This window comes from Homalodisca vitripennis, chromosome 6, assembly GCF_021130785.1.
Source record: "Homalodisca vitripennis isolate AUS2020 chromosome 6, UT_GWSS_2.1, whole genome shotgun sequence".
Classification (NCBI taxonomy): Eukaryota; Metazoa; Arthropoda; class Insecta; order Hemiptera; family Cicadellidae; genus Homalodisca; species Homalodisca vitripennis.
This window is the reverse complement of record NC_060212.1, coordinates 122,389,587-122,410,362: the sequence shown is the minus strand read 5'-3', so window position 1 is coordinate 122,410,362 and position 20,776 is coordinate 122,389,587. Positions and strand designations below refer to the sequence as shown.

At 33.4% G+C, this 20,776-nt stretch overlaps 1 protein-coding gene across 1 annotated transcript; it reads left to right on the top strand.

The window, feature by feature from the left end:
• The first annotated feature begins 3,994 nt into the window (after positions 1-3,994).
• On the top strand, positions 3,995-18,065 carry LOC124364876 (COP9 signalosome complex subunit 9). The gene is made up of 3 exons (XM_046820671.1): positions 3,995-4,295; positions 8,800-8,872; positions 17,926-18,065. The coding sequence occupies exons 1-3, from the start codon at positions 4,221-4,223 to the stop codon at positions 17,961-17,963; spliced, it is 186 nt and encodes a 61-aa protein (XP_046676627.1). The 5' UTR covers positions 3,995-4,220; the 3' UTR covers positions 17,964-18,065.
• Positions 18,066-20,776: the final 2,711 nt, after the last annotated feature.

Here is a 20,776-nt window from a genome sequence, read left to right as displayed (position 1 = left end):
CAAATCTAATCTCCTATTGGTTGAGGTAGTTCACCAAAAACTCACGCATTAATATCCAACGACAACTAAAATAGAATAACCTGCAAGTGTGCATGCACATGTGAATGTATGTGTGTCATATGTTTTTCCGCGACGTAAAGAAAACTTACATTTCTTTTGGTCTATCACTCTGGTTTTTAATGCATTCTAAGGACAATTTTAAGAAATATATATAGTTTGGTTACAGCCAAAATGCATTTGCACTGTTTTAAAAAAATTAGAGGAATCGTTAAAAACGCGCTAGGAATGACTGTGTAAATAATAAAAGAAAGACCTATTTGATGTCTACCTTTTGAACGGTAATTCTCGATGCCTTGTCGTTCGAAATAACAAATATGTCTCATGCTATTGGTGATGAACGAAAAGCATCCCCGATATAGTATCTGTTAATTATTCAGAAGTGGGCAGAAACTGGCTATGGTGTTAATCCCATGATATTGCTTACGGCTGTAAATAAAGCACACCCTAATCTTTCAAACATAATTAAATAGGGGAGGCACTATTATTTAGGAAACTTGGGACTTCAAAGGTGCAGAATTAGTAGATATATTGACTAAGAAAGAATTTAAGATCTAAAAGGGTAATTACATAAGACGCATTAACCCTCTAAGTGGCAAGCGCCGTCACAGCCATAGCTTCACATTTAAGGCCGTTGCTCCGCAACCGAAAATTATTTTTAGGCCTAGTTTGAACTATCGTATTCTACATGAAATTTCCTATACATATCATATAGTATAGTGTGTATTCATGTTACTAATGTTTGTTGGCTTAAATGATTCCAACGGTTTTCGTTTGACCTGGCGGCAGACGAGAGAACAGCTGTCTACTCGTCTCGTCACTGTTTTGTTTGGCGACTTTGCGTACTGTTATTGTCAGTATATTATTGTTTATCGCGTTTGTGTTACCGGTAAATGTTTAGGTTATTCGTTCGTCATGGAAAATGTTGGGGTACTTTGGGATTATACCGACTACACCAGTATGAGGAACACAAACAAATAAATTTATAGAAAACAAAAACATTATAGAACGAAAAAGCAACTCTTCAATTACAAACTTACAATGATTATTAATTGTTAATGGGTTTTCTGTGACGCCCAGAAAGCAGCAATATCATGGATGAGTGAGTCTAGTCGATTTCCGCCTTCAGCAGCAACTGCCGACCGCAACGCATATTTTAGATGTAGGCAACTAGTCATGATCTTGTAAAAAAGTGAATGGCCCCCTCTTCGCTCCTGGGTAAATCCCAAATTCTCATTGTGTCAAACATCACTAATCAATTACACACACAGTAAAACACGGAAGTACAACAAAGCGACGCAGTCGACAGACACTTCGGCACGAAAAGTACAAGAATGCGGCGCACCAGCTGAACGGGCGGCGAGAATCTGTAGTCACGTTATCTACTAGATCGCTCGACTTTGACCTCTGTCTGAGGATGGAGGGGTTTGCGATAAGACAATTCCTGTTTTATATTTACGAAATATACTGTTCTATGACAAACTAAGCCACTATTATAGGCCCTACACTACTGGGAGGAAAAGACAAGCCCCTTCTAGTGACTCGGGAGTAAAAAATCAGTTTATACATAGATTTAGTTTTTCCCATCTAACTTTTTTGTTCTTTGTAAATAGAAAAAAATGTATAAGAAGTAATTTGTTTAGAATAAAATTGTGTATATTCTGTGAATTTGACATTATTTTGTAGCTCCAGTAGTTTCAAAGTGACGGACAGTAGAACTTAAAAATTATTTTTTCTAAAATTTTTTTTACACATCTACAATGATATTAATCTGAAAATAATGGTAAGGCACCAAAAATTATATTTATTCTTATTCTATAGTTCATAAGGAAAACAAAAATATATAATGTTGCTAGGTTATCACTTAGATAATATTTTCTAAAAATAAGTTTAACGATCACGGCAATTTGCCCAAAAACGGCCTGCCACTGAGACCACAAATGACCGCCACTTATAGGGTTAATGAATACCATAACCAGCAATAATTGCCATCATAACAGTCTATTGCTGCTCATATTAATGAATGTAATGTGCTTACATCACACACAGATACTTATATGTTTCAGGGTAATACTTGAGAGACAACACATAACACCAAATAAGATAAATAACCGAATTGGAAATCCAAAAGATAAAATTTTAGATGAAAATAAAAGTGGCATTTACAGAATTAACTGTGAAGATTGTGATAAAATTTATATTGGTCAGACAAAAAGAACCATTAAAAAAAGATTTAAGGAACACGAAAGATATTATAAATATGGACAAACTGAAAAAATCAGCTATTGCCAAACAATGCATTTGAAAGAAACCACACCTTTAAAAACTTTACATTATTAAAACAAGTCCATAAACAAGAAGAGCTCGACGAATATGAAACATTATACATAACAAAACTATATATTAGAATATAACATTTCAACTGATTCTAAAAATTTATATGTTTACTTTTAATTCTTAGATTATATACATTTTCTGTATCCTTTTTGAAAACGACAATATAGTTGAAATATTAAAGGATTTATGTGAAGTATTTTTCTTCTATTGTTTAAAGAAGCCTCTGCGCATTTATTTCCTGCATACAATATATATATATATATATATATATATATATATATATATATATATATATATATATATATATATATTGTACGCAGGAAATAAATGCGCAGAGGCTTCTTTAAACAATAGAAGAAAAATACTTCACATAAATCCTATATATATATATATATATATATATATATATATATATATATATATATATATATATATATATATATATATATATACATTGTCTCAGTTTTTTAATGTATGTGAAAATGATCGTTCAAATATGGGGAGAACGACATTGTTATGTTTGTCTCGGAAATTAACATAATCGGTGCCTGGTACATTCACGATAAAATCTATAGAAGTTTGAGGTACTGCCAGATAATATATCGAGTGAGCTCTTTGTTCGTCACCATCACAGGGGAACGACATAGTCTGCACCAACAAATTATATTACATAGTATAATTCGTTGGTTTGCGCTAATCGTCAAACGAATTCTTGTCCAAATCTGCAGTTTTTGTCAGTTAACTGATTTTGATTGGTAAGCTACTATAGCGATTCATATTTGCAGTTCGAAACGAGAACCAAGGGTCAAATTTGAAATCGATACTTATAACCAATTTATTTAAGACTTCGATACATTGTAGTTTAATTATAAAAACAGTTTTGTTCTGTCGATATTTGATCACCATTCTTTTTATATTTAACCTACTATATATTTTTCATATTTGCAGGGCCAAAAACAGTAATAAATTACAACTCTGCCGAAAACAAAAATGTTATAATTGGTCACAGAATCCATAAAATGTCTTTTATGAATTTGGTAATACAGTCGGTAAATCCAATGTTCACCCATATTTTATTTATTAGAGAAATTACATGATCAATTATATATCACGTGTGTTGTGTAAAAAGCGTGTTCTAGCACATTTCTAAAGAGTCGTTTGAGTGAAGTGCGCGCCTGAAAATAATCTGTACGACAACCTTAGCCTCGCATCAAACGAATTGGGAATCCGTTCGTGTTGTAATAGGCGGTCAGGAGACCTTATTTTATCTATTCATGCCATAACTTAGAAACTCAGTTGTTTTTATTTATCGATATTATCTTTCACACAATTAAAATAAAGGTACAATCACGAATGTCTTTATTGAACACATATTGCAAAATCATTTCTAGATATGTTTGATACATCTACATGTTTTAAAAACAACAACATTCAGTATTGTATATGCCAAAAATGGCTGACAATGTTAAATACTGATTTAAGGTAATCTTTTTTTTATTAATCCATTTATAATGAAAAGGTTTTATGGTAATTACAACACATCACAAAATAGAGAATAGTGATGCATTATGGTAAAACTCCAACGCCTGCGTGAAGAAAATAGAAAAAAAAGCCGCACGATTATTAAAAAAATCCCATTGGACTCAGAATTCTGAATCTGAAACTTGACAAACAATCAAATAACCTAGTACAATTGTGTTTGTTTATTCAACACCAGGACAACTTATTTATTTATCTAGTTTTATTAACATATACATTAAATCGCAGTGACCATTCTGTTATTCAAAGTGGAATCTTCTCCTTGGTTAACCATCATAGAACCTAACATGAAACCAATTACAGCAATTGTTGCCGATGAAATGTTTCCAGAAGGTGCTGGTTTTGGAATGGACTTAGAAGATGTAAGTTACACAATTGTAGTAATGTGGAATGAAAATGTGTAATTGTGACTTGAAGTGGAACATTGCATCAACTCACTTCACATTAGGCTATTTGTTTGTTTGTTTTTTTTTTTTTTTAACAATAACCTGTTTACTTGAGATATGTTAGGCCTACCTAAAATGGGTACAGTAGAACTCAAATTAACTAGATTAATTGGGATTGGATCCAATTTGGATAGTGGATTTTTCTCGAGAAAAGACTATAAAACAAAGCTAACAAAACGCAATAAAGAACATTATACAGGGCTACAGTATAATAAGTGGCCACCAGTGCAATTGATTATTATTATCGATTTTAAATATCGATACTATCAAATGACAGCTTTCTTTATTTAGACTAGTGGTGTCATTACCAGCTATTGCTAGTGACGGTATTGTCACTTTTAACCCTCCGGCTGGCGCGCATTTGAGCCTTGACTGGCATCCTGTTTTGAAGCTTTGTGCAGAGTTTTTAATTTTTTATGCTGTACAATTAATTATTGGAGAAAACACAAAAGTGTTATACATCAAATTACTCTGCAGAGTATGTTGTACAATATAAACATAATTATAATTGGTACTTTGGGATTATACCGACCACACCCAGACATGAATCGTTATTTCACATTTCGTTTCTACTGATTACTAGATTAGCGTAGAACAATATTTCGTCAATATAAAACAGGAATTGTCTTATCGCAAACCCCTCCCCATCCTCAGACAGAGGTCAAAGTCGAGCGTCTAGTAGATAACGTGATTGCAGTCTCGCCGCCCGTTCAGCTGGTGCATCGCTTTGTTGTACTTCCGTGTTTTACCTCTACATTTCTCCAAACACAAAAATTCAACAAAAACAATCATTTACCAAACTAAACTCTTTATTAAAAAAACACTAAAAACTTGTTTTTATTCTTGATCACATTCCGCCACCCAAAATGCGAGTGCCTCCGGCCATCAGCGCGGGCTTTGGCAGCACCTTTGGTGCTGCCCCGCGCTGATGTCGACAAAAGAAAAACATCCCTCGAGATAGTACCTATCAGTAAAATATCAAATTCTAGAGGGGCTAATCAGAAATATAAATTGAATTGTAATGGAAAGGCAATTATGTACCGTGCAAATCACGTGATGCCGCGCGGCCTGCCGTAATCAGGATTCTCGAGAAAGATAAGATAACAGCGACAACAATACCGATCACAATACCTGGAAATGCTTGTAAGTTTGTAATTTTGTAATTGAAGAGTTGTTTTTTCGTTCTATCATGTTTGTTTCTATAAATTTCTATTTTTGTGTTCTTCATACTAGTGTGGTCGGTATAATCCCAAAGTACCTTATAATTTGACTTACCTGAATAATGGTGGATATTTGATGGTCAGAACTCAAAACTTTTTTTTCAAAAAACACTTTTTTATATTATGCCATTAAAAAGAAACTCAAAATTAATTTTATTTAAAAATTTAAAATATATGCAAAATGTTTACTTACTTGTGCACAAAAAGAAAATACATAGTTATAAACACTTTTATTTACACATAAAATTACAATTGAAAAAAAACAAGACTATATACAAGCACTAACAGTTACCAAGTCGTGTCACACGGAAGTAGTCGGGAGCTTTTAGCGGCCAGTAAAAGAACAAATATTCATATATATATTAAATTGAATACATTATTAGAAGGCTTGGGATCTTGTGATTAAAGTGATATAACTTTTATGCGATTCGAGCGGTAATTATCGGAAATATGACGTAATTAGTAGACGATGTTTAATGAATCGTATATTACGACTCTGCCAGTTCATAGTGGGAAAAAATGAGTCGTAATTTACGACGTTGCCAGCTGGAGGGTTAACGTCCGGAGCGGCAAAATACGAGTTTCGCATTATTAACTTATTGGAATCGTCCTACAGAACAAAACAATATAAGGTTTGACGGGGTGGAAATGAGAAATAACGAAGTTCTAGAACATAAAAAATGGAACAACTGTTCAAGCGCGGAGCAATATTTCCATGTTCTACATCCACATCGGACATCACGTGACCTTTTGTGACCATGATTCAATCTCGTGATGACGTCATCGGATGCGGCACCATCTTTGCAAACGTAAATGAAAAATAATACTGATATGAGCAGAATTTTGATCCAAATGAACAATGTTTTTCTTGAATTTTGAGCTACAAATTAATTAGTTGTTATCAAGTTGAGACGAGTGCCTCCGGCCATCAGCGAGCGGCAGCACCAATGAAAGAAAAACATCCCTCGAGATAGTACCTATTAGTAAAATATCAAATTCTAGAGGGGCTGATCAGAAATATAAATTGAATTGTAATGGAAAGGCAATTATATACCGTGTAAAAAACTGAATAAATCATGAATACCCCTAATATGAATACATAGGCCTATACAAGTGGACATTAATAGAGAACACTTACCATTAGTATGTTCCACAGAATGTACAGAAACTAAATAATCTCGTTTCGGTCGAAACGTAACCTCTTAACATGCCCGACAAAACACTCTGACACACCAATTCACTACGATTGGTAGAATTAGTGGATGGTTGATTCATGATCAACCACTCACGCACTCACTCGATCCAAACTACATTACACGATATCTAGTGAAGCACTGACTTCTGCCCCGGAGCGTTCAGATAACAGATACACTATCAGTCCCAGCCGCAGATAATATTTACGACACACCAGTTCACTATGATTGGTCGAACTAGTGGATTGTTGATCCATGATTGTCACGCACTCACTCGATCCAACCTACAGTACAAGTTATCTCTGACTTCAGCAGTTTGATACCATGCAAAACATGTACTAAGTTTGAAAAGTTTTTTGCCATAGGTGTCTAAGAAATTCTTTTACTCATCAAGAATATCATACAATTTCAGTTTACTGAGAAGGGTGTAGTTGGAAATACTGTCAAAGGTATTTTTAAGGTCTGCAAGAGCCACATTAAAGTAATCCATGTTTTTGGAACCAACCAAGGTAAAATCCAAACTGACCGTTACTTGAAGCATTGCATAAATTCAAAATATATCAAACTAGGTTTTCAACATGTTCTCATTATTTTGGAAAGACTATGCATTCTGTCCTATAATTATCTAAGTGCAATTTATTTTTCAAAGTAGTATTCTTTTAAGCCAATTTATCAAAGTATAACATTTTTATTTCTGGAAGACTTAAGGAATTCATAATATGAAGAACCTCAAACTCATTTTAAACATACTTCAAGTGAAAATTTCTGAAGGCCATTCAATTTTACCTGAGAATCTAATATTACTAAAATTGCTATATCATAGCACTCAAATACCTTTTGTTGAACGGTTATAAACTTTTTCAGTTAAAATGGGTGTTATCAAGTTGTCCCATTTATAGTAATTATCAGACTCTGATTTAAAGAACAAAAACATAAAGAAAGGAACATGATTATTTTCAACAATTGAAGCACCCCCATAGCATTGAAGCACTGTCTGCAAAAATATGTACTAAGATTAAAACCTATAGAAACAGGCAAAGGATGTACCATTTGGTGCAACCAGTGCTCATTAATAATATCAATGTTGCAGTTTGCTTAACATAAAACTACAGCTAATTCGCTCACTTTACTCTAGTTAATTTAATAGTATTATGTGTATAATAGTCAATATGATATTAGCTGCCATGGGAACTATGCTTAAATAAATGGAAGCTGTTTCATTGAAGTATAATTTAATAAACTGGTGCAATGGAGTTTGAAAAGACCTGATTATGTAGTGAAAAAATTATCACATGGATGGTCAGATTGCACTTTTACCGTTTGACCTAAAAATCAACAGCTCTTTCTTGGATCAAGAGGAACACATGTACTAAGTGTCTAGAACCTTACTATCAATAGTTTTCGTACAAACGGACAGACTATTCTTTGACATATTGACCCCAAAATCAATAAGGTTCTTCCTTGAACTAAAAGGGACCTAGTTTAAAGTGGGAAACTTTGCTTTCATAAATAAAATCTTTTTCGATAGATTATTTAATAACATACTCCATTTTGTGTTTAGGAGGGGGTGGAAGGGTTGGAGTATTAGTGTTGAAATCAAATATTTTTGAATCTTGGCATGTGGAATATTATTGGAATGATCTTAATGGGAATTAAAATCAGTATTGATAATTTTTGGCAGTAAAACAAACTATGAAAGGTAAGTAAAGATGAAAATCTGAGGCAGTTGCAAGATGCAGTTATAGTGTTCAAAAATGTTTATATCACCTGTATGGGCTACTACAAGAACTTCACTTAGTTAAATTTAATCTTTTTCCATTAAGTATTCCATAACCCCCACCATTCAGGTTTGTGGGATGGAGAAGGTGAAGTCAAAAGCTTTAGAAAGGGGATATAGCTTATGTAGGGGGTCGTTCTTAATGGGCATTTTAAATTTTCACTGATCAGTATTTTAGAGAGAAAATCTTCACCTTCTTTACTAAAATTAATTTTTTTTTCGTTTTGCAGGCAGGAGGAGCTACTGGGCTTTTGGTGGATTTGGCTGCAAATGAAAAAACTGTACACGCTGATTTTTTTAATGGTGAGTTAAGTTGATATCTCTCCCTCATTTAACAGCCGAGATTCATCATGGGTGGTTTACGGCCCAAACACAAGTAGAATAAAGATAGTCTGTTAATAGGTGAGATTTTTATAATGGAAGAACAAACATTCACAAAAAGAAATGAGTGGTAGGCCTTCTCTTGTTAGTTATGACCTATTGAATAAAGCGAATAAAAGTGTTCATGGTGATCCTTGCTTTGCAATTTCAGAACTTTCTGTAAATTTTCCCGAAATTTCTCTTTTACACAAGTTAAATACTAGAAACTACACTAACAGAACAACTACAGGTTACCACAAATTTTTTGCTCTTTGGATCCCAAACCTGCATGCTGATGACCACAAAACAAAAAGGATGAGTTCTGCAATAGACTTTCTTTGAAGAAGAAGAATTTTTGGACAGGATAGTTACTGGCAATGAGACTTTGGTTGCTTATGTGAGTTATAAGAGAGTAGTCAATGCAATAGGGTTATACGACTTCTTCAAAATAGGCAAAGAAAACCTGTCAAACTTTGAAAGAGGAAAAGGTCAGAGAGGAAAGTCATGGCTACAGTTTTTTGGGGTGCTAAGGGCATCTTACTCATTACTTTAATGAATCATGGTATGACCATAACTTATGAAGCTTACTAAAACTATTTGAAAACACTAAGAAAAACTATCCGAAACAAGCATCTTAGTTTCTGATACGTGATAAGTTTGTGCATGACAATGATCATCCATATAGACCAGACTTGGCTCCTAGTGATTTTTACCTGTTCCTGAACATGAAGTGGTGTCTTGCATCTCAGCGGTTTGCCGTTAATGAAGAGCTTCAAAATGCTTTGACAGGTTGGCACCATTCATAAGACTCATATTTTTATGCAGAGGATATTTCAAAGACTGTTCAAAGATTTGCATGACAAGTGGTGGCTATGGAGAAAAATAGAGAAAAATTATAGTTTTCAGATGTAATCTCATTATTATATCTTTACTGGTTAATTTTGTTTACTTCAAAACAGAGGTTACTTTGGATAATTCTCGAAATATCTGTTCGGTGACCTACTGACATTATTTATTACTGAGAAAAATAGCAATTATACTTACCATCATTACTTAATAATACAAAGTATTATTAAGTTTTAAAGTGCCCAATTTTTTAGTTAAAAGCTTTTATTCTAATTTAAACTTCACTAATGTCCTAACACATTGGCTGCAGGAGTAACAATATGGGTTACATGATACTGACAAAATACCAAGGTAAAGACTTACCTTATGTCCATAGAAGTGATATTCAATGCTCTAATGTGAGCTTTCCGCTGTATAACGCCCCAAATATTTAATGTTCTAAAGGGTGGATCGTCCCATGATCCATCTGTACGATCATTTGCAAGATGTGTATAAAAATCTTATTATAGCAACTAGTGGTCTTACATTTGCAGGGATAGTCAGACAACATCTGGTCTTATTTATCAACAACACTCATATGGGCATTATATTTTATGCTAGAGAGAGGTTTCTTTTTCATCCTACCTCTTCTGTCCTCAAAGTCCACCATCTCATATTCATGTTCAGAGCATAAAAAACAGTATGTTTGTCTCTCCATTTCCCAATCATTTCACTGTTTCCATATCTTAATATGGTTTCACCCTTTTTCTAGATAACATTTCTTTTTCCTCATAAAAAGGACATGTTTATTATTAATCCTCAATGTTCCTTTACAGTAGGTGTGTCTGGTGAGAAGTTTTGATTCTAAAGCATAACTGTTATAAAAACTGTCTATATATTATATAACATATATTGTCCTGAGTTCCAGCATACTGTATTGTGTGTTAGATTACTTTTATTCTTTCATCTACCAATATGTAACATGCTTCAATATACCATATTATGCTCTACACAACTGTTTATTTATCTTGAAGCAAACTGTGGATGTCCAAAATATACCTTGAACTTAACTTAACCCTTTGAGTGCCACGGTGACGAAATTTCGTCACCAATGATAAATGCGAGAAATGCCACGGTGACGACTTTTCGCCACCAGTTGTATATGCGAGAAATGCCATGGTGACGAATCTTCGCCACCAATTATTTTAAGATCCTTTGTTTATATATTTTTCGGTATTTTTATGTTTCTACGTAATAAAATTGTATTTCCAATAATATGCCTTTAATTTTCTGTGGTGTTTGGAAAAAAAAATCCCATCCAGAAGAGAATCTAAAAAAAAAAAACAATGGCCATCACAGCGCTGCCGACAGCTGACTAGCGTGGCAGACGACGAATGCAGAACCGCGTGCTAGTGTGTTGTTTCTTTTGAAACATTGTTGCTTGGAATTCTAATAGCGTAATTATTACGTTTTGTGCTACAATCGTTTGAATTGTGCGTGTAGTGTTTATTATTAGTGTGTAAAACACTTAAGTAGTTTTCAAATGGCTGGAATAATGGATCCTGAGAACCTTAGATCAAGTGAGGTGGACAGAGAACTTGATGGTGATGTATCTGATGGTAATTTACTAACCTCAGAAGACGATCTTAGTGATTTATTTAGTGATGATAGTGATGCTGATCCATTGTATGAGCCACAAAAAAATGTACATAGAGGTCAATCCTCAGAGAGTGACTTTGATGTTTCTAGACCTAGGCCTAGTACGTCAGGAACACAGGTTAGGCCTAGACCTAACGTAAGTAGAATCATTGATAGGAGTGTGTTATCCAGTTCCTCTGAATCGGGTGATGATGCCGACGGGCCTACAGACAATGATATTTGGCTTAGTATAAACGAAGAGAGCCGCAGTAACTTCACTCATGATTTTTCTTATGTTGAATCTCCAGGACCTAGACATTGCCCACCTGTTGACTCTAAGCCCATTGACTATTTTACACTATTTTTTACAGAAACACTTTTGACTATGTTTGTGGTTGAAACCAACAGGTATGCTAACCAGACAATTTCGTCTTTTGCAGACAATGACTCACCTGGTAGTCGTAGGCACAGCTGGATCCCCGTGAACATTTTGGAAATGAAGGCTTTCATTGCTGCTGTTTTAAATATGGGCCTGATTAGGAAACCAACTATCCCCTCTTATTGGTCAACTAGTGACTCACAAGCAACTCCATGGTTTAGTAAGATGTTCACACGAAATAGATTTCAAATTTTGCTTAGTTTCTTTCACATTGTTGACAATGAAAAACTACCTAAAGCCAACCAACCAGGTTACGACCCCACTCAAAAAGTTCAAACCCTTAATTGAGCACTGTAATAGGCTATTTAAATTCTTTTATACAGCCCATGAACAGTTGTCAGTCGACGAATCTCTAATTGGGACGAAAAGTCAAACCGGAATCACACAATACCTCCCCAATAAGCACCACCATAGGTGGGGGAATAAAGTTATGGGTGTTGTGTGACTCTGTATCTAATTACTGAATGAGCTTATTTTGCTATCAGGGTAAGAAGAACACATCTCCATCTGATGAGGTAAAAAAATATGGTCTCGGCTATTCGGTTGTCACTTCTCTTCTTCGTGCTTGTAATTATTTACAGAAAGGGTTTCATGTTTTTACAGACAATTTTTTTCTAGTATTCCGCTGGTCAAAAAATTGTATGAGGAAAAAAACCTTTTTTACTGGCACAGTAAGGAAGAATAAAAAAGGCTTGCCTGATGGAATCAAAGAAAAGTTTCAAGTTGGCCAGATGAAGTACTACCATCAAGGAAACATAGTGACACTGGCCTATAGACAACAAGCATCACAAAAAAAAACAGTTGTTTTGCTGTCCTCAAAAGCTGAGATAAAAGATATTGTACATACCAAAAGGAGGCATGGCAGGGTAACAGTTGAAAACAAACCATCCATCATACTAGATTACAATAAGCACATGGGTGGGATAGACACATTCGACATGATGCTCTATTCTTACCTTGACGAAAGACGAACAGTTAAGTATTGGAAAAAGGTGTTGTTTTTAATCTTTTTGCAAGAATGGTAATAAATTTCCTACATTATATATAGGGAAAATTGTGTCCAAAACAACAGGAAACCTCTTTCTAGATACCAGTATACTGTGCAAATCATTGAAAGTATTTCTGATGAATGGGTATCACAGCAAGGTAAAACTGTAAACGTAGAGGGTGACAAAAGAAAAATTGGATTAGAAAAAATTGCCCGGAAAAAAAGAAAAGACTTGTTTTTGTACGTACAATGAGGGGGCCTGATTTCAAAACAGGAAGGAAGAGGTCTAGAACAGTTTGCACAAACTGTGGGGAAGGCTGTCATGGCACCTGCTTCCCAAAGCACAAATGCAAGTGAAGTGAAGACAAACTGTTGTGAATAGTGTATATAAATAATTGTAATATAAACATTTAGTGAAGATTTTGAACTGAAATTTCATTCTTTCATTCTTGAGCATAAGAAATACTGTATGTGGTGAGTAAATTTTATAAGTTTTCTTTTTAGACCACACACAAATGTATATGATGAGGCTATGTGTGTATTTTTTCCAAACTGTTTTGGTCTAAAAAAAAAAATTTTTTTGTCCCGGTTTTGAACATAAACACTATGAAATTTTGCACATTTTTTATTAGTAATATTCCCTTAGAAAAGAAAGTGTTTTCCATAGTAAAAATGTTTTTTTTTATTTGTAAAAACTGCAATAAAACTTTAAAAAAAATGTTAAAAAAAGAAAACTTTTTGTTTTGTGTTAAAAATATATATATAAAGAAATAAACTGTAAGAAAAATTTACTAATAAAAGTATAGCCCAATTAAAACCAAGCATTTTGATCTACAGCATGATAAGTTTCTATGGAAATAATCCTGTTAAAAAAAAATGTTTTACTAAGTTTGCTACACAACTGGGATTTCCGGGTCTGGCATTTTTAGACATACCCCTGAATATAACATAATGTTGCAAAAAGTTCCATAACTCAATATATGGTCTTGGCACTCAAAGGGTTAAATACTGGCTAATTCTTCATATGAAGTACCAAATAAATTCATTAAACAATATTCTTATTTTGTTTATCCGTATATTTTTATCCCTCCTTGTGTTCAATCCTAAGACAGATTTAATAACTTTTGTATAGTAGTATTAAAAAATGGGTTAAGCTGAAAAATGAGGATTGGGAAGGAAGCTGTATCGTATATCCATGTGATATTTCATTACTATCTCCAGTAAATGTAACATCACGTCGATTTATGAAGCTCAATGTATATTAATTATTCTAGAACACATTCGTGATTACTAGTGTTGGAATGACATGTATCTAAATTATTTCTCCAATAAACCTAGTATGACGTAGATTTATGAAGCTTAATGTAGGTATATCTATTCTAGAACACATTTGTGATTACTAGTGTTGGAATGACATGTATCTAAATTATTTTTCCAATAAACCTAGTATGACGTAGATTTATGAAGCTCAATGTGTGTTCGCTCTAGAAAACATAAAATTTTGTGATTGCTAGTGTTTGAATGTTCAACGTTTGGTTGAAAAAAAGACAGGGCACTGTCTTCTAATAGGTCTAGGGTTGTCATATTATTAACTCCGACATTGGTTGTACTTTATCTCAAAAATGTTTTTATTAAAACTGCTCCAGATCTATGTAGAAATATTGAATTTAAGTGTATCGAGAACGTGGAATATGTAATATAAATTTTACTATAGTTGTTAAGTATAATATGCGTCTGTGCATAGTCTTGAAATAGTCAAAGAAGATTGTACCTTGGACTGCTCAATGTACTGGGTGGCGAAAAAAGGATGGTCGGATTTTAAATAACTATAACTCCATCAGTTTTACAAATTAATTTTATTCAATTATGTAACTAAATGCTCCCAGGCACCCGATTACAAGAAATAACCTCCAAAATTCATGTACGTAAAATAACTTCCGGAAGATGGTGTCCTTCCTCGGTGATGCATTCCACAAGTCTTTCCTTGAAATTTTCCATCACTTTCACTACAGTTTCTTCTTGAATTGCCATAATTTCCACACTGATTGCCTCCTTCAGATCAATTAAGTTTCGGGGCTTGTTTACGTAGACTTTTGACTTTAAGTATCCCCAAAGAAAAAAATCACAGGCTGAGAGGTCAGGTGATCTAGCGGGCCAGTGGACATTTCCAAAACGCGAGATGATGTGGTGGGGGAACATCCGCCTTAAGACACACATGGAGTCATTGACTGTGTGGGCCGTGGCCCCGTCCTGTTGAAACCAAATTCGATCTCGATTTACACATAACTCTCGCAGTTTCGGCCCCAAAAAGCTACGTAGCATGTTAACGTAACGTTCGGAGTTCACAATGACTGAAGCGTTGTTCTCCTCAAAAAAATAAGGACCAAAAATCCCCAATTTTGTCATTCCACACCAGACTGTTACTTTAGCACTATGAAGAGGCTTTTGGTGCAATTCTCTGGGATTAGTTGCTGCCCAATACCTACAGTTTTGTTTGTTGACATAGCCGTCTAAATGGAAATGGGCTTCATCTGACATTAAAAGCACAACATCATTATTAGAGTACAAAATGTCCAACATTGTTTCACAAAATCGTCTTCGGTGCTCAAAATCACGATCATAGAGCTTTTGCGTGATCATAATTTTGTATGGGTGAAACTGTAACTCACGGCTTAAAATGCGTTGCAACGAACGACGGCTGAGGCCTAAAGTTTGAGCACGACGCCTGGTGGAACGACACGGACTGTGAAGCACTGACGCTCTAACATTCTCAATGTTCTGTGGAGTAACGGCCGTACGTGGATGCCCAGTAGATTTACCACTCATGACAGACTCTGTTGTCCGGAATGCAGTCACCCAACGTGATATGGATCTGCGATCTGGAATGGGTTCATCACGCGCTACACCAAAACGTTGTCGAAACAATCGTTGCACAGTAATAAAAGATTAATTATTTCTGAAAAACTGTTCCACAGCAAAAACACGATGCTCGACCGTCCACTGCGCCATCTCGTGGCAAACTGGGTGTAATGGCCGACTTGCAGACGGCCGGCAGTGGTCCCCCCTCCTCACCTTCCACTGGTACTACACAGTTCAAATCCGACCATCATTTTTGCGCCACCCAGTATATCTATTCTAGAACACATTTGTGATTACTAGTGTTGGAATGACATGTATCTAAATTATTTCTCCAATAAACCTAGTATGACGTAGATTTATGAAGCTCAATGTGTGTTCGCTCTAGAAAACATAAAATTTTGTGATTGCTAGTGTTTGAATGTTCAACGTTTGGTTGAAAAAAAGACAGGGCACTGTCTTCTAATAGGTCTAGGGTTGTCATATTATTAACTCCGACATTGGTTGTACTTTATCTCAAAAATGTTTTTATTAAAACTGCTCCAGATCTATGTAGAAATATTGAATTTAAGTGTATCGAGAACGTGGAATATGTAATATAAATTTTACTATAGTTGTTAAGTATAATATGCGTCTGTGCATAGTCTTGAAATAGTCAAAGAAGATTGTACCTTGGACATTTTTTAACACTTTGTACCCTGGGCCCTTAATACATGTTTTGGCGTGGTTCCCTGGGATTTATGATGCTTTAAAAAAATTCTGTGTTATTACAGTAATTATGTTATAAACTCATACTATATATCATTTAAAGATAGAGATACATACTTTTTTTAAATGTATACAAATATAAAGTTTATTTTCAAAATAAAATTATTACATAATATTGAATGTTACGTAAAAAATACAAAAAAAGTTTTTGCTACATAGCTTGTTAGTTCAGGTAGTTCATAAAATCAATATTTGGTCCCAGGTGTGTATCAAAATCATCGTCACTTTCCGACTTGGAGTCAAACAAACAAAAGATCGTGAATTGCATCACTTTTGATTTCATCACCCATATTATTTAAACTCGAAAATAATAAGTAAAGTATATAAAAAAAAAATCAACGGAAAGTCGAGAAGAAAGAACAAAGCGAGTGTAAATACGAAACAAAACACACGGATAACCTCACATTGCTTTTATTTGCCTTCACTTCATTCAGTAAGAAACTAAAGTTCTGATTATTTACAAACAGTTAAATTCACATTTAGAATACATTATAATAATATTTGCTTCAGTATTTGTCGGCAATATTTGTAGAAAACTTAGTAAGACATCACTAAGACTCACGACAATACACAACGTGAAACACTACAAAGCAAACTGACAGTACCGACGATCAGCCGCGGCGCCTACGATCAGCTGTCTAGACTCGCTTGTAGTACGACGAAAAATATACGTATTTCATTACTAAAACGTGACCCAGGGATCTCAAAACCAACAAATACGAACTTAGACAACCAATAAACATAATCAAAATGTTTGAATCCAAAAATAATATGACTGAGCTAAATAATACAATTAAATAACACGACCCGAGCTATACTCGGGCGCCGGTAGAAGGCGCTGCCGACGTGGCCCGACCTATACTCGGGCTCAGGGTACAAAGTGTTAAGCAATCTCAATCATTTTCTTAGTTGGAAAAACATACTGTCTTTTTCGGTTCACAGCCCTCTTTAGCAATCAGTTTCCCTTCAAACCAATTTTAGAGAGTTCCTTCATTTCAGCCTTATGTTTCAAACCCAAATGAAAATATTCAGGATCCTTTGAAATGGTTTTAGAACACCCCATAAGTTTTTTGGAATAATTAATTATTTTATTGCACAATCTAAACAAGTGCTAAATATTGATCAATAGTCTAATATGGCTGAAAATTTGTTGTCAGCCTCTCCAAGAGATGCTATTAACTGAAGATTATGTTTGTGTACACCAACAGTACTGCATGAATTTTTGAAACTCCCTCATAAAATTAGCTGTGGTATTTTGTGTAATAGAAGTAAACTCAAATTGTGTATGTTTTATAGTTTGCCTACTTTATGTATTAATACCACTTTTTTAAATTCCTGGAGACATCTGGGCAATTGATTGTGATTTTCTGGATAGGTGTCACAATTTATGTGTAGTTTTACAATATTTTATGTTACAAGGAAATAATATTTTATTTATTAAAGAAATCATGAAGTTTGAATGTTCCTCTTGTGTTGTTACAGATTTTGATGACTTGTATGATGATGATGATCTGAACTGAAGATTGTGATGAAGATTTGAACTGGTTCGCTGTAATATGTTAACTTGGTATTTTGTTTGTTAATTTTTCAATAATGTAAATAAACTATATTGTATAGTTCAATGTGGCAAAACATTAATTTCCTATAAGAACTCTAATATTTTTGTTACTGTAGATTCTTATTTTAGTGTCTTTTTCATTTATTTGTTTTAAGGAGAGGCCAATCTCCCTCTAAGACTTAACGATTGCATCATAAAGATTTTCTAAAAAATGAAACTTGGGAAAAAATATACCTTGCTCCATGCAATGATAAATAATATAATATCTTTGATCAGGTTTTCACTTATTATTTTAACTGGTGTTTTCCAATAAAAACTTTTAAGATAAAAAATAATTCATTTAAGTGGATAAACAATGAACTTAAGATGGAGAAACAAGAAATCATACCCACTGGCAAATATGCAAGATCTACTAAAAATGAAGAGCTATCTAGTTTTGTCAAATTACAAACCAAGAATTATAGGGAAAATCTATTACTGGCCAAAAGGGAATTTTTCAGTGATAAAATCAGTAAGGCTTCCAATGTAGTAAAAACCACTTGGAATATAATTAATTATGAAGTAGGAAATAAAAGATGTAAACTAAATAAGAATTGTAATATAGTACTTCAAGAGAACAATGCATGCATAGAAAATCCAGAAATAGTTTGTAATATTTTTAATAATTATTTTATAAATACGATTAACAGAAATAACGAAAATGTCCAACCATTAACAAGTTTAAATATTAATGACTTAGATGTAAGAATCGTAGGAGATATTGAAAACTTGTTCAGTAAGTTCTTTTGTCTAACTCCAACAAATGTAAAGGAGGTCCAAGAAATTATTGTCTCTTTTGATAATAAAATGACTTGCGGTTACGATGAAGTGCCATTAAAAATTATAACAGAAGTTAAAGAAGAGCTAAGCAAAATTCTTGTACATTTGATAAACTCTTCATTTGTTAGTGGAATCTTTCCTAATCTACTCAAAATTGCTAAAATTATTCCGATATTTAAACCTCTTCTTTTCTTATCTTATTTGAGGAATATTGAAAGCAAACTATCTTATATTGCAGACAGTATGTTGTGTTTATTTGCAGATGATACAAATCTAAAGGTTTCTGAAATTCCTAAAGAAGAAGTTGAATTCATCTCAGCAATCGAATTGGCTGTTTTTAATTTACAACAGTTTTTTAAAAACAAAAAAAATTAATTTAAATTATGAGAAAACTAAATTCATTAATTTTAAAACTAAAAAAAATAATACTGATTATGACTTTGATATTCTTATAGACAATTCAGAGATTGAAACTGCATCAAAAATTAAATTTCTCAGATTGATTATTGATATCACTTGAGCTGAGATGAGCACATTAAATTTGTGCTTGGTAAAATTAGTTCTGGCTTATATGCAATTAGGCAAATGTCTTGTTTATGTACTACTGAAGTGCTAAAACAGATTTACTATGCTCATATACATTCACATATTGCTTATGGCATAGCCATATTTGGTGCCACAACTAAGAAAGACCTAACTGACATTTTAAAGGTGCAAAAACAAGCCATTAGAAGTATACTCAAGCTTAAATTCTCAGAATCTGTTAGAAATTGCTTTAAAGAATTAAAAATAATAACAGTTTTTGGACTTAACATAAATGAAACCATCCTATATATTAAATTTATCATGGCCAACAAATTCATTTAGAAAATAATGTACACAAATATAACACACACCATAAGAATGAAATAATCAGTGATCATCATAGACTTGAAATATACACACAAAAAACTATGTATATCGGGAAAAGATTTCTGAAAAATATTCCTCAAAGCATAAAGATGGAAAATAATATTACCAAATTTAAAAGAAAACTAAAAAACTATTTGATTGATTTAGTTTTGTATTCAATAGAGGAACTTGAGTATGTTTAGTATTTATATATATATATATATATATATATATATTTAGTATATATATAAGTAATGTATGACACTATTCGATGTACCTTATTGTACAACTAATGAATAAAGAATTATTGATTGATTGATCATCGTTGTACCTAACTAATCATTTATTGTATTTATTTATTATTAAAATTTCAATTTCTCAGTACATGTTATTGCTTGTAAATATTAAATTTATAGAAAGACCAAGCCTTTTTGGAGACTTTCAACATCAATGGAATGTTTAATAGATCGTACCAAACGGTTTTAAGGGAAATGTTCTAAAGCTATTTACAAATTTTTATTGACCTCTCTGGGGAAAATTTATATATATATATATATATATTTAATTAATATTATATATAATTATTATACAGGGTAATTGAAAAGTAAGCTGCACCCCCTCTTAACTTTTTTGTTATTTTAGATATATTATATAAAATATGTTTATGGCAATCTTACTAGCTACAAAGAGCTACACTAATAATGATAGCTTTCAAATTTTTGACCCTCACTGGAAAGAGGGGTTGGGAGGGAAACTAAAAATTTTCAAATAGCACTTATAGTACTGTAAAAAAATGGCAGCCCCAAACGCAACTGAGGATTATTGTGATTCATAACGTAGAGACTAATACCTAATTTTAAAAATAATGAAAAATTAATTAAGACAAAACGTATTTGGACAATTGCAGATAAGTATTGTCGTATTAGGGAGGGAGTAGTTGGGAAAACTAATATCCTCTTGCTTGTCTGACTATTAACTTATGCAATGCTTTTATCCAGTCAGTTTCCCAAATTTCTAACAGTTCACTTGTAAGGTCTTACTTGTTCAGTTACCAAATACTGAGTT

Bases quoted from the DNA above. Each gene is read 5' to 3' on its own strand.
- LOC124364876 (XM_046820671.1), top strand. From the start codon at position 4,221: ATGAAACCAATTACAGCAATTGTTGCCGATGAAATGTTTCCAGAAGGT. The intron at 4,296-8,799 runs GTAAGTTACACA...TTCGTTTTGCAG, and splicing joins TTGGAATGGACTTAGAAGAT to GCAGGAGGAGCTACTGGGCT. The intron at 8,873-17,925 runs GTGAGTTAAGTT...GTGTTGTTACAG, and splicing joins ACACGCTGATTTTTTTAATG to ATTTTGATGACTTGTATGAT.